Raw genomic sequence first — 14,218 nt, forward strand, 5'->3', positions numbered from 1 at the left:
GCTTGTTTGGCATTGTCTTTGTGTATGAGATTTAAATATTTTTAAGACCCAGGTAAGGATGACACTCCAAATTAAATTAGGACTATAAATGGTTCAGCATTTCTGTGATTAAATGACTTAGCTTAGTCTAATACATTTATTTTGTATGCCTTCCTCCAGTTACAGAATCTGACTTCATCATCAACCACAGTAAGTCATAACAACGGAACAAATTTATATTACAATTGCTCAGCTTTATTCCTCAAATTGAGTCTTTCATCTCAGCAGTAATCTTTATTACTTTTCATTACATTCCTTTACAGTAATAGTACAGTGCCTGTTTGCTTCACATTGATTTAAACTGAACTCTTGAGGAGGAAATTTGCACACCAGTCATAGAAATACAGATATGTATCCAATAATACCAAAAATGGTATCAACAATCAATTCTAATTATTATGGCCACAACAAACTTCTCCCTCTAAAGACCTTAAGTAACTTTTTCCAACCATCATCTTACTTACCTTTGCTAACATCTCCTTTGTTTACCCAAACTACAGTATCTCCTTATATTTGTCTTAACCTTTTCCTTTTTTCTTCACAATCACCATTTTATGTGCGTTTGTTCAGAGGTTTAAAAAAAAAAAAAAAAAAAAAAAAAAAGGGAAAGTTTATATCCAAAGAAAAGAAAAACTGAAACCTCCCCAAACATGCTGTATGTATTGAAAGCTATGCAGAGTGAAGTGCAAGTGGGAACATTTTCTGGAAGCCATTTTAGTTAAAACATCACATCCAAGCAGGAGTACTTCCACATCCAGTTATCAAATATTAAGAATTAAATAGCAGTAAGCCATGATTAAGTTAGCCACTGATTCTGGCATCTCAGAGAACCTAAACTCATCCCAACTTGCTCACTTTCCTTTCAAAAAAAAGTATGAAAATATACTTTCAGAGGGGAATATAAAAAGGCTTGGCCACAGTTTCATGTTTCATTTGTAGTCACTAAAACCAGAAGACTAGCAAACATTTCTTCTGTTGAATTATGATCCTCGGTTGTTCATGCATATCAATGAAAAGATTGTACAAAGTGAAATATAGCCTTGAACCTCGCTCTGGGTCTTTACTGCAGGTTGAGTCTGAGGCAGAAAGTAACAGTGAGGTAATGAAATCTATTAAAAGGCAGGTGAGACATGAGCCTATAAAGTAGTTTCATAACAAAAATCTTATTTTTTCAGTCAGGATTCTGTCCTCTCTCCTGGAGAGATGTCTAGACGTCGTAGAAGAGACGCACCAAATGATAACGGATCCCAAAAGCCACTGCGCTGCCCATCACCTGAGAGAGAGACAAGAACGAGCATCCAGTAAAAATTCAATATCTTGCCATCAAATCAGACTGGGTTTAGTGCTGTGAAATACCTGGATGATGAGCATGATGACTGTGAGGTTTCTCTCATGTGTGGGACCGAGTAATTTCAGAACCAGATTTATTAAAGTCATGTTGTTGCACTCAATAAACTCATCATCTCCCTCCTGGGCGCTTCGCAACTCAAGCAGCTTCAATAAGCTGGCCACCTGTTGAGGAATGAAAGCAATATTTTGTTAAAGCTGGAGAACAGCCTCTGGTCTGCCTCATGCATGTTTGGTCAGTTTTGAACATGCACACTTTTTCACCAGACTGAGAGGCGAATTTGCTGCCTATGCCTCCATTTTTTGAGCCGTCAAAACAGTTATAGCACTCATCAAAAATGATTATAGTGTCCAAATATCCAGTCGGTTGTTAGGGGGAAATGAGTTAAATCAGGGGAAGACGTGTCTGTGTTTCAAACAGGTTATGCTAAAATACTGATACGGGTATAAATGTTGTTCTAGTGCGTGAGATACAATAACTGAAATGTCTTCATTTAATTTAAGAAAATAGGCCATAAAAACAGATTTCCAGTCTGACTCACTGTATCACTACTTGCAATAAAAGATATTTCATGTACTTTGTGATGTATTTTATGTACTGTATCTTGTCAGATGTATTGTCCTTGCTATGTGGAAAATCTATGCGTGTCTTGCATCAGTTCTGTGTAGGACTACAGGTGAAAATTAGTGCCTCTCTACATCTGGTGCAACCATTTTTCCCCATTTACTATGTATGAGTGAATTAATGTTTTTGCACACTGTCCCTTGATAAATAAACTTAACTTAAAATCTTCATAACCCTTTACAGAGATTCTTCCAACATAAATGATGGAAGATGAGGAAGAAGACAGCAGGAGGTCTAACAGTGAAAGTTCAACAATGACACATGAGAGGAACTTAAAGTGACACTAAGTTGCAGGAAATATTTTCAGTAATTCTGCCCTTTTAATTCTTTTTTAGATACATTTTTTATTCTTCAGTTGATCCAAAATTGTGCTGTATCCTTATATTGATGTATTGCTATTTATGAATTATCCCTGAACCGCTGTATTGTGATATTATAGTTATCATGGGCCATGAATGAAGGCTACAGTCACATTCAAGACACAACATCTAACAGTGAATACAAGCATTAACGTATTTCTGAACTGCACATAAAAAATACTTTAAGAATTCCCCACCCCTTTTATACTTTTGAACACAAGCTACTTGGTCTAAATCAATTAATACAAATTTTATCTTCAAATTTTCAACCACTAAATTTAATTTAATGAAAAATGATGCAGTTCAGACCCTATATGTTATAAAACATGTGACTGAACAAAGAGACTGGACAAAATTTTGTCAGGACATGCATGAAAGCCTGTTATTTCCCTCTGGTTTGCTGTGATAATGTAGATTTGGGTTGGGTTTTTTAAGATCTTGAGAAATGAAGACATTATTATAGGAGAAACAGCTTTCTTCAAGATATTTCAATCCAAGATCACAGTACAAATAAGTCAAAATCTCAAGAGATCAACCACAATTTACTTCTTGCCCAGGAAAAAAAAACAAGAGTAAATTAAAACACATGAAAATATGTTTGCTTAGAACTTCCAAACATCCTAGAAACTCTGGCACATTTTTTTCCAGGCACAAATTCAAGACCCACTTAAAACAGCTCTGCAACCAACTGGATGAGAACCACTTGTCTTAATGACACTTCTGCGCTGTATTTTGTTAAAAATATAACATGAATCAAACACCAGAGGAGGTTTTTGACCCTGTATAAACCAGATCTGGACAGCCTTTTTTTTTCTTACGCTTGATTTGGTGTGTGCCTCTTTAAATGATAATGAGCTCCGTCTCACCACACCCCTTTTTGCCATGGGATGTGCCTACATGAATACAACTATTGTATGTGTTTCCATCTTCAAGGGTAGAGATACCAAGGCTGGTGATATCAAAATTACACTCATTTTGATGACACAAAGAAAGAAGATTCTGAATAGACAGTCAGATTTGTTTTTTCAGTGATAGGAGGTCCACTGAAACTCTGGATAACTAAATTTAGGTGCAAAAATACTAAAAATTGTGTTTTTAATTATACGTTCCCTTTAAAAGAAAACAGAATGTAACATTTAAATGGGACAACAAAAGACATCTTCAAAAATGTAATGGCATATCTAATGTGGCAACATGAATACATTCCAGTTTATTACTGTTGTCCAGACATGAAGGAAATAAAAGACCAATTCTACGAGCTTCAGCTAAATGTGAGGCTTTTAAAATCCTTTTCTGATTTGAGAAACGGTGAAATGATCAGCAAAGCTTTTACCTTCAGAATGAGCTGTCCTAATTTAGAAAGGTCCTTTCTTTTGAATTTAGAGTAGCTCATCCACAGTTTTCCTGTCTCTGGATTCAGCCTGTACTCAGCGGTGACATTGAGAGAAAGACAGAATAAGAAGCAGCCATCGAGAGAACATAATTAGCGTGATTGATGAATGAAAAGATATCAAAAGTTTGATATCCAAAGTGTCCTACCTGGGGAGCCGGTGCCTGGGACAGGGGACGATGTGAAATAGCTGAGGCAACGAGTAGATGAAATTTATCACTTGGGGGATGAAGAACAGGAGCATCGTTTTGCTGAAGTGCCCTAGGATGCCGACTACAGCGAATGTCATCCCGGCAAAGTAGCAGAAAGTGTCTCCCACAAAAGCAGATGAAGGATACCTGCGATAAAACAGAGTATAAGCTCACAGCAGCATCCCCTATTTTCCATTAAACTACCTCAGGCGTTAGGTTTAACTCACCAGTTGTGGTAAAAAAGTGCTAATGTTGTGAAGAAAAATGGTATCATGAAATAAAGGGAGAAAACATGGTCATCACGGTAATCCCCTGGTAAATTAGAAAACAAGTGTTACTATTCCACCTTGTTTTAGCAGTGTAGGAGCAAAATGAACCCATCAACATTCAATGATGCAATCATGACTTGCACTGTAGTTGTTGCATTTAGCATTTTAAATTAGGAGAAAACATACCACTGAGCTCCAGCAGGTTGAAGATGATGATGGACCCGGAGATGAACAGAGCTTGACCTGATTCAATGCCATTGATGCCTGCAAGGATGTTGATGGCATTTGTGCAGAAAACAGCAAGCATTCCCATGTAAACATAATAAAGGATGCCTGCAGATGATCGGGAATTACGTCATTAAGATGATAAAGCAACAGCAGTGACATTCAGCTCCTTAAAATGATCATGTGCTTCTATTAGGTTGGTTTAATATAAAAATAAAAATATAAACTATAGTTCACAGTTTCCATTTAATCCAAACCTACTTTTAATACTAAGTGATGTCCTCACTTGACATTTAATTAGGTAATTTATATTCTATAATGACTCCAAAAGCTAGTGGTAGCTGTAACCTATGCTGCCACAGATACATTGTGTGTGAAAAGCCTCAAACTTCCTCTGTCTATTTTAAAGAGCTTTCAGTGTTTTTTCCCCATTATCCTGATCTGAGCCACAGGGTCATCTTAAATTTAAGTCTTGTATTAGTTGCAGAGATTTTAAAGCCAGAATTAAGGATAGTTTTTCCAGTGTATTCACGTTATGTTGTTGAAGGCTGCTTATTCTCTGCTTTAATCCTATCTTGCAATGTATACCGGTTTGTCTGTAATGCTCATATTGGGATAACAATCAAATGTGATTTATTGTGCAGTGCTAATTTCTATTATAATTGGGACAGTAGGGATTCTGTTTCTTCTTCTTTTTTTTTTTTTTTACAGGCTGGATTCAAAGTGGGGTCGACCGCATACACTGGGCAGCCTTACACCACTAGACCACCTGCGCCTCTGGGGCTTCTTTTTCTCATCAAACGATAGAAGCTTATTTTTTTCATGGAAGATTTATGTTTCAGCTACGTTCAGTCCCTATTACCTAAATGGTAATTTGCTATAAGCCTCAAAATCAGAGATTGTTAATAATTGTAGAGGCTGGCATAAAGATGGAAATTTACTCACCCAGATCCAAGTGTAGCCCAAGCAGGGCTCTAAAGGGCTTGGGAACCACAATGACCGTGTTGCCAAAGTTAGTAAAATAGACCATAAGCAGTGGCAAGGAAGCCATAGTGGGAAGCAGGAGCTTGTGTCGCCACTGCAGGTTCAGGACATCATCAGCAAAGCCCAGGAAGATCATGCAACAGATGGCCAGAAGTGCTCCGATCAGCTGCACAAACTGTACAAACAAAAGACAAAGAACATCAGGTACACAGATCAGTGAGCTGGGCTCCAGATCTAAAACAAACAAACAATGTTTCCATGTTGAAGTGTTGCAATCAGGGGCAAAAGTAACTAATCACAGATACTCACATTACTCGAATTGAGTAGCTTTTTTGTGTACTTGTATTTTTGTAGTGCATTTCAAAATCAGTAATTTCACTGTTAAGTATATTTTGTGGGCAGAAAAAAAAAACGGTAGAGAAAATGCCATCTTTGGGGACTTCTTTGAGGGCATCAAACAAGGCGTCTTCCATAATTTGCCAACAAAGAAGTCCCCAAAGATGGCATTTTCTCAAATTTTGCCCACTTGGAGGTCATTTTATAATGTTTATCTTCAAAAGATCATCCAAGAGGGTACTTTCACTGCCTTTTAATCCCAAATATTAGGGTGCTACAGGGGTGATCGCCTTCCCTGTCCCCTTCTGTGTCCACCATTGGTGTGACAGGAATGCAGCTGATCTGAAGAGCCTGGTTGGAGATTCATATTCTCATGTTGTTACTGCTATTAATGAAAGATCATAATTCAATGTACCACTCTTTAGTACCAAGAGTTTTAAGTAAACTTTAAATTTAATACTTTTACTATTTGAGTAACTTTATAGACCTGTAGTTTGACTTCTACTTAGTACATTTTAATTGAAGTGACTTTGCTTTTACTAGAGTAAGAAAGTCTTGTACTTTTCCCACCTCTGTTTACAGTTATAATTTAGACTGCGCAGGAGTTTGCCTTTTAAAATCTGGGTGTAAAATTGAGAACTAATATTTGGGTGCCCAGAGGCTCTATTTTTGTTGAAATCTTTTCAAAAATTGTAGCCATTACATTTGACTTTTACTGGTATTGTATTCAAGTTTTAAATTCTAGTATTGTGACAATCGTACTTCATTGTGAGGGAATCCTGTGCACTGATCTCCCATGAAGCAGCTGAGGAAAGGCACTGGGATGAAACAGAAGAGGATAATGAGGAAGACCGTCCCGCTGATGACACCCTGGGACTCTGGACTGCAAAAATGGGTGACCAGGAAGAGAAACAAAGTAAGAGCAAGGACAGGATAAATATGTATTTAAATGCAAAACTAGACTGGGTTATTAACAAACTTCCACGAAGGAATACTGACTAATTATAAATATGTAAAAGTGACTCACACTTCCTTTTTGACTGTTTTGTTTAGGTCCATTCCGTACAGTCTGGCTGAGATGAAGTGATCTTTGAAAGCAGGAATGAGTTTTAATGTGGCCAGACATCCTAGTGCAGACATGAAGCAGTTGATCACCAGCGGCAGGACGGGTACAGGTGACATGTTTTCATGCATTTTGGTGGAGAGGTTCCTGACAGTGCAGACAAATCTCGTTTCTAGTTAATGTGACGTTGCCCCTATGGACGATCGATGAACGAGCGTTGGCTGTCTTCACGTTGGTAAAAACATGTCACATCGTTAATCTAGAGCATTATTAATCTCAATAGTGCAGAAGTCAAAGAATAGCGTACCCAGAGGTCTCTGCGGTTATCCATACCGTGTTTCTCTACAGCGTTATTGTCATAATTTGTGCTGACCGTAATAACTACACGTCTGTCGCCAGTTCTTCTTCTTCTTTTACATTATTTAGAGGTCAGTGTACTAGCTTAGAGGTGCGCTACCGCCACCTGCCGGACTGGCGTGGGGGGCAGCTTCTATCAATTCAACCGTCAAATCCGGGGTGTTTTCCAGTGAGATTTTTATTCCAGTTTAAACGATGTAACAACCTCAAACATAAAAGACTAACTATGTTGTGTATTTTATTTGTCGCATGTTGTAAGTTATGATTATATATCCTCGATTTTTGAGGCAGTTGGGCTCCGTCGTAACAACCCGTGAATACTTTATTTAGAGAAAATTGAGGATACGAACTTTCAAGAAGCTCATTTTACCTGACTTTAACTGTTTCCTGTCGTTGACACGAAATTAGCTTCTTTAATTTCATTCGAATTATTGTATATTGTAAATGTGCAACAAATGCAAGATATTGTCAACAGTCTATCTTTTTTGTTTTGTGTTTTTTGGCAAACACATGGGTGACAGTATTTGTTATGGTGACTATCTCTGTTTGTTTTTTTTACTTTTTAAATTATTATTTTTTTCATTTTTATACATGTTAGAAATAAATAAAGTTGAAATGAAATTATGGTCGTCTTCTTTCTTTCTTGTGTAATAGTTGTGCAATTTGTAAACCAGCACCTTTGTCAACATACTGAATTGGCAATAACACCATTATTTGTCAATACTTATTTGGCCAATAAAGGTAGTTAAATATGTGAACAATTGGAATCAAAATTTAATGTTAAGAATGGCTTTAATGCAAAAAACACCGAGATTGTACATAAAATGGACCGATACTAGATGAACAAATGGTTAGTGCAATAGGACCAAAAAATACACTGGCAATTTATAAATAAACAAAGCCATATGAATAGGACTGGGTAAAAAAAAAAAAAAAGTATAATAATGCAAAAGGGGACAAAAGTTGCACCATAGTGGATAGGAGGATTGACACAACCCTGATTGTCCTCTAGGGCCCTGCACATAGGCAGGGGCATAAGAAAATAATCCACTGAAAAAAATCATGAAGTCCACACCTTTTAGGCATAGTGAGGTGTAAATGGGGTGCAGCAAGATCCTGGCCATACTGTGAATGTCCCAAGGGCCCAAAAATCACTGCTTTTTCTGGGCGTATTACCAGGGGTGACAAGGCCTGGACAAAAGAAATGCCATCAAGCTTGACCTTGGCTGCCTAGTGACATGTGTGTCAATATGAGTGGAGCTTTACTCTAGCCACCCCTCTCCAGCTCTGGGCCCTGTGATGAATCCTTGGAGCCCTACATGCCTAAAAGTTATGCACATGACTGTGGTTCTTCCACACCCTACTGAGGCTCATGTATGTTAAATAAATAAAATGTTTAATTTCCAATATGTCTTGTTCCCAGACTTCAACCACCCAATTCACACCAAACAAGAGTCAATTGCATAAAATGTTCTGTATTGGCAGAGAAAATTTGGCAAATTTTTCATGGGGGCAACCCGCATACTAAGCTCTGCTGCTCATCCTAAAAATGCATGTTCCTTACAAAGGTGGCACCATTTAATTCAATTTATTTCAATTAAATAAAGATTATATAATTTATAAGCAAATGAGGTTTGTTGACTGTGTCACACGATTATGTGATAACACAGAATTAATAATTTATTTAGGTAGTGACATTTAACTAATTCACTCATAATTACGTAACCTAAATTCTAAATTTTCTTTGTCAGTGAGTCAGGGATTTTGAAACGATGGGTAGTGAAAACGTTTAAATACTGATTTAGAATATTTTGTCACGTAATTATTCCAGCTTTTATTCTGAAGGCCTTTCACCTCCTCTGTTCTTCTTCTGCCTGCAGCGCCCTCTGCCGGCCAGCCACTGCGGCTCTCCTCCGTCAGATCATCATCGTGGAGAGGTAGGAGAGGTAGGAGGGTACTAGCAGCGGAGATTTGAAACCCACCGGAGGCGGAGGGTTTGTTTTTGAATCGATAGATGACAGCAAACTCTCGCACAGCCTCACTCATCGACACCAGCGCTGATGACTCTGAGATGGGACTTAAACATTGGCTCGTCGGCAGCGCTGCACAACGACACGGAGTCAGCTTCATGTTACACATATCTTGCTTTCGATGACCTGCAGCGTGCTCTTCGGACTGTTTGACTTAAACGGTAGGTTACAATTAATTTACTATCACAATTTTCGCCGCATCTCCTTATTCAAACGCAAGCACCATTCCCTGATACCTACGTAAGCCGAACGCAGCTTTAAGCACATTTAAATATAAGCGGTGCTGTTATATTCTGCACTAAAACAAGCACATTAAAGTGAAAGCAGCCATATTATTCATCACAGTGTCTTTGATGTGCTTCTTTAATAACTTTTAAGGCCATTGATTGAAGATGACCAACACTGTCTGCTGCCACTCACAGGCTAGAGGAAGCTGACTGGCAGTCCTGATATTTCCATCCGGACCTGGTGATATGAGAGGCCTCAGGAGACGCTGATGGAGCTCCAGGAGTTGGGCTGGCTGTGTCTGGTGGCTCTCTTCCTTGCCTCCTTGCTCATTGTGCTGGGATGGCTGCTCCAGTATTTGCTGACCGTGCTGCGGCTCTGGAGAGCCAGGAGGGCGGCCAAGCAGGATGGAGAGAAGAAGAAGAAGCCCCTCCTGAGCCATGCTGGAGGTGTGTGGAGCTTCCTGCAGAAGCTCCGCTTAGGCCGGGATGGGGGTCCTGCATCTGAGGCTGGGGTCAAAGGCTTGTTGACCTCTTTGTTCTCCTTCAAGTCCTTCAGGGAGCACTTCCAGAGGAGCTGGGTCAAAGCTCTGAATGAGCAGGCCTGCAGGCACGGGGTGAGTTACATCTGAGATCTTGATGAAGAGGAGAGGTGTAGCACATGTTAATAAACATGATGCCAGCGTGTAGGGCAGCACGCCTAAGGTTACTCCACCAAGCAAGGGGCATAAATAGTTAAGCAAGGGCTGATACTGTCAGTGTGCCCATGTGGGCTGGAAGTGTGTGTAGGAAGAGAGGTGGAGGTGTGGGAGTTGGAGTGTCTAATTGGTGAGAGGATGGGGAGCAGAAGCTTGCGTAACAGCTCTGAATCAATGCACATAAGAGCGGAGAGGCAAAGGCAGGCAGCGTAGCCACAGTATGAACACCCACGCCTCTTAAAAATAGTCTCATAACCCGGACTGTGGGGGGAAATGGATGCGATCACAGTAGGAAGAGGAGGAATCAAACAGAGAAATGGTAATCTCACATTCCTGCAGCTTAAAGCACTCAAACTATTACAACTGCAGCAATTGTTAAATAGATTGCATTTTTCTTTCTAAACGAATAACTCCATCATCTTGCTGTGTTGTGGAGGAAGGCAGCTTTCATGCCTCTAAATCAACACTACAGCTTCACACTTTCTGCTGGGTTCAGAGCTAGTCACAGCTTGGTGGGCCAGCACGTGTTAGAGGCTTATCATAAGTTACTGAAGGTCTTTCTCCTTTAAAGTAGCTCCTTTGATGTGTGTGAATCAAAGTCTGCCACACAGTCAGATGTTTCCTTTTGAGCGCTAAAAGGGAGGACACAGATCCTCTACCCCCCACCTACAAACCGTGTGTGGAAGTTGAATGAGGGATGAGTTTGTGGGGAGTTTAAAGGGGTCAGATCGATCCACGTGGTGAACCTGAACAACAAACAAAAACTCTGTTTTTAGAAGGGTCAGCTCACCCTGGCTGATTGAAATCACCCCCTCAGAATTTCAAGGGGAGGCTTCCCTTTATGAAGCTACAATTCTGGGGCTTCTTTTAAAGACTTTCTGAGTCCAAAAACAACAGTCAAAAACCGGACACATGAAATCAAGACAAATAAACTTTAAAGTCTTTAAATTATGTAATAATGTTGATCAAAATTCCGATAATCATCATATTTGTGTTTTAATGTGTAATCTGTCTTGTGTCTTATATACCAGGGCTGGAAATGAACTTTTTTGCCTACCTGCAACAGTGGCAAAAACATTATTTTAACGGTCAGCATAATATAGTGAGACATAGTGGAGTAGTCCAGGCTTATAGTATTTAAGTTAAAGGCTATTTAAGAAATGGAAATGCTTCAGCTTTACTGGCATGCTCTCTCTGCTTCATAAACAGAGAAAAAGTTTATTTTTTGTTATTTTGATGCTGGATAGAGTTTCCATCACAGCCAGGTCCTCAAATGCAGATTTAACGGCACCTAAGCCTTCCCTGAGATAAAAGATAATCAGTTTATTGTTATGAGCTTAAATTTTGTTCTTCTGTTTGCTTCTGCATGCCAAAGCACTTTGTAAACCCTTGTTTTTACAAGTGCTATACAAATAAAGGTATTATATTAGGTTAAAGACAGCAGGATGTTTTCAGAACTACTTAGGTATGAACAGGACAAGGTCAGCGAGAGAATAGATGAACCGTTTTCTTTACAGGGCTGGTCAGTGAGCGGGTAGGTCTGCTTGGCTCTGCTCATAAAGTCAGCAGGAATAAGCAGAATGATTCAGTTCACGCTGTTTAAGGACATAAAATCACTCACTTACATTACTTTTATTTACCTCTCTCAGGGTGAGCAAATTCATCTTGCACTAATCAAAAATACCTGCATTTGGATGGTGGCATGTGCCAAATTCCCTACCTGTTATACACAGCACTTACACATACTGTGCCGCTCTTTGGTAAACAACGCCAACGTTTTTAAAATGTGCTTTATAAATAAAGTGGAATGGATTTTGGCCAAAATTATGCAGCCTTACAGCAAACTGTAATTATAAATATTTAATGTCTTAAAACCCCTGTGGTGTCTTTTAGTTGGCACTGTGCGACGCATTTGCAATCTTCACTATCTTATTAGCATTATTTTATCTCTATATATGTAATTATCTGTGTGATAATGAATGACATTCTGGCATCATACATGGCAGTTAATATTTATGTACCTATTCACAAAATTTGAGAGAAGGAGAAGTTTAGAAATGCAAGTGTATGGAAATTTGACCTTAAGATTGGTCAAGTCAAACTTTATTTATATAGCACATTTAAAAATAAACAACCATAGCTGGCCAAAGTGCTTTACAGGCTTTTACAAAACAATAAAGCACAATAAATGACTCAAAATAACACAGCAAATTAGCAATATTAAAAAGAGTACATATCAAAATGTCAAGGTCAACTTGTATTATAATATTAGCAGAGGTTTGCAGGATAACCAATTTATTATCAAGCAATTTGCAAGAAATGCTAAAGGACCTTTAAACTTTGGAAAATTAAAATCTGAGTAATTGATTTTATAAAGTTCCCACCCCTAGGATGTTTACCCTTTTATTGATTTTATAAATCAGTCATTGCCAATACTTTTTTTTTTTTTTTTTTTTTTTTTACAAAAAATCCCCAAAAAACCTCTTTGATGTCAAAGTGAAAACAGATTTCTACAAAATAATTTCAATTAATATTTAGTAGATGCACCTTTGGCTGCAATCACAGCACCGGGTCTGTTTGGACAGGTCGGTCTCAGTCAGGCTTGTACATCTGGACACTGCAATTTTACCCCATTCTTTTTTGTAAAACTGCTCAAGATCTGTCACGTTACCCAGGGATCGGATGTGAAGGGCACTTTCCAAGTCCAGCCACAAATCTGTCTGGTCTAGGCTTTGACGCAGCCATTCCAGAACATTCCCCTTGTTGTCCTTAAACCATGTTTGTGTAGCTTTCGCTGTATGCTTTGGCTCATTGTCTTAGTGGAAAATAAATCTTCTCCCAAGCTGTAGTTCTCTTGCAGACTGAATAAGATTGTCCTCCAGGATTTTCCTATATTTTGCTGCATTTATATGACCCTCTACCTTCACAAGCCTCCTAGGTCCGGCTGCTGTGAAGCATCCCTACAGCATGATGCTGCCACCACCATGCTTTACAGTGGAGATGTTTGTGGTGATGTGCAGTGTTTGGTGGCCGCCAAATGTAGCGCCAAAAAGCAGCATTTTGGTCCCATCAAACCTAAGAACTTTATTCCACTTGACCACGGAATCTCCCACATGCCTTTTGGCAAAACTTTAGTTGAAGTTTAATGAGTTTTCTCCTCAGTAGTCATAGGTGTTTTTGTTGCCCCTCTCACTAGTCTCCTTCTTGCACGGTCACTCAGTTTGAGCACAGCAGATTTACACATGTGCTATGTTCCTTCCATTTCTTGAAGATGGACTTAATTGAACTCTGGGGGATGTTCAGTGCCTTGGAATTTATTTTTGTATCCATCTCCTGACTTATACTTTTCAATAACCTTTTCTCTGAGTTTCTTGGAGTGTTCTTTTGCCTTCATGGTGTCATGGTAGCAAGGAATACTGATTAACCATTCACTGGACCTTCCAGACACAGGTGTCTTTATACCAAAATCACTAGACACATATTCACTGCACTCAGGTGATCCCCATTTCACTAATTGTGAGACTACTAGCACCAATTGGCTGGACCTCTTTAGAATTATCTGAATGTTTCACTCTTTATGATAAGCTATACTCATTGCCTTCCTGCTCTGAAGTCTTAGTAGAAATCCCAACATGTTCTTTTAAATGATACATCAGTTTCTTCCTGAGAGTTTATGTGAGTTTACTATTACACTCTGAGCTTTGAAGACTGTGACTGCATCATGCACACGCTCCCTCATGTGAATCCTTCATGGTCAAAGGTTCCTCTTTGTGAATTTTCCCTGCATACCGCATTATGTATAGGTATGCAGCATCCCGCCTGTTGAGCTCTTATCTGTTTTCATCAGTGTGCTGATCATTTTTTTGACTGCCGGTTGGTGAACACGGTGCTACTGCTTCTCTTTAACTGATAGTAGTAAATGAGAGTGCTAAGTTACTTATCTTACAATGGCATGACTGGTGACCTTCCTTGCTCTCAGTTACCAAGAAACTCCATAACACAGGAGTGAACCTTGGCTGAACTTTGAAGCTAACACTGCCTTCTCATTAACAAGTGAGGAAAAAAAATCACAATGAAACCT

The 14,218-nt window shown here is 39.0% G+C and overlaps 2 protein-coding genes across 4 annotated transcripts in view; one reads left to right on the forward strand and one right to left on the reverse strand.

Moving 5' to 3' along the window:
* Window positions 1-598: 598 nt before the first annotated feature.
* On the reverse strand, window positions 599-7,239 carry dpagt1 (dolichyl-phosphate (UDP-N-acetylglucosamine) N-acetylglucosaminephosphotransferase 1 (GlcNAc-1-P transferase)). Its single transcript, XM_041802251.1, has 9 exons — window positions 6,793-7,239; window positions 6,528-6,648; window positions 5,391-5,604; window positions 4,407-4,553; window positions 4,179-4,263; window positions 3,910-4,098; window positions 3,704-3,791; window positions 1,396-1,551; window positions 599-1,312 (listed from the first exon to the last, which is right to left on the reverse strand). Exons 1-9 carry the CDS (start codon window positions 6,957-6,959, stop codon window positions 1,247-1,249), a joined length of 1,233 nt encoding a protein of 410 aa, XP_041658185.1. The 5' UTR covers window positions 6,960-7,239; the 3' UTR covers window positions 599-1,246.
* Window positions 7,240-9,123: 1,884 nt separating this feature from the next.
* c2cd2l (c2cd2 like) overlaps window positions 9,124-14,218 on the forward strand; it is a 46,343-nt gene continuing 41,248 nt past the window's right edge. For 2 of the 3 annotated variants that reach the window (XM_041802000.1, XM_041802002.1), the window contains exons 1-2: window positions 9,124-9,376; window positions 9,638-10,056. In XM_041802000.1, coding sequence (XP_041657934.1) covers window positions 9,712-10,056 — 345 coding nt within the window. In that variant the 5' untranslated portion in view covers window positions 9,124-9,376; window positions 9,638-9,711. Of the gene's footprint in view, window positions 9,377-9,593; window positions 10,057-14,218 lie in introns of all 3 variants that reach the window. The other variant, XM_041802001.1, reaches the window with a different exon arrangement.

Source organism: Cheilinus undulatus, linkage group 12, assembly GCF_018320785.1.
Source record: "Cheilinus undulatus linkage group 12, ASM1832078v1, whole genome shotgun sequence".
NCBI lineage: Eukaryota > Metazoa > Chordata > Actinopteri > Labriformes > Labridae > Cheilinus > Cheilinus undulatus.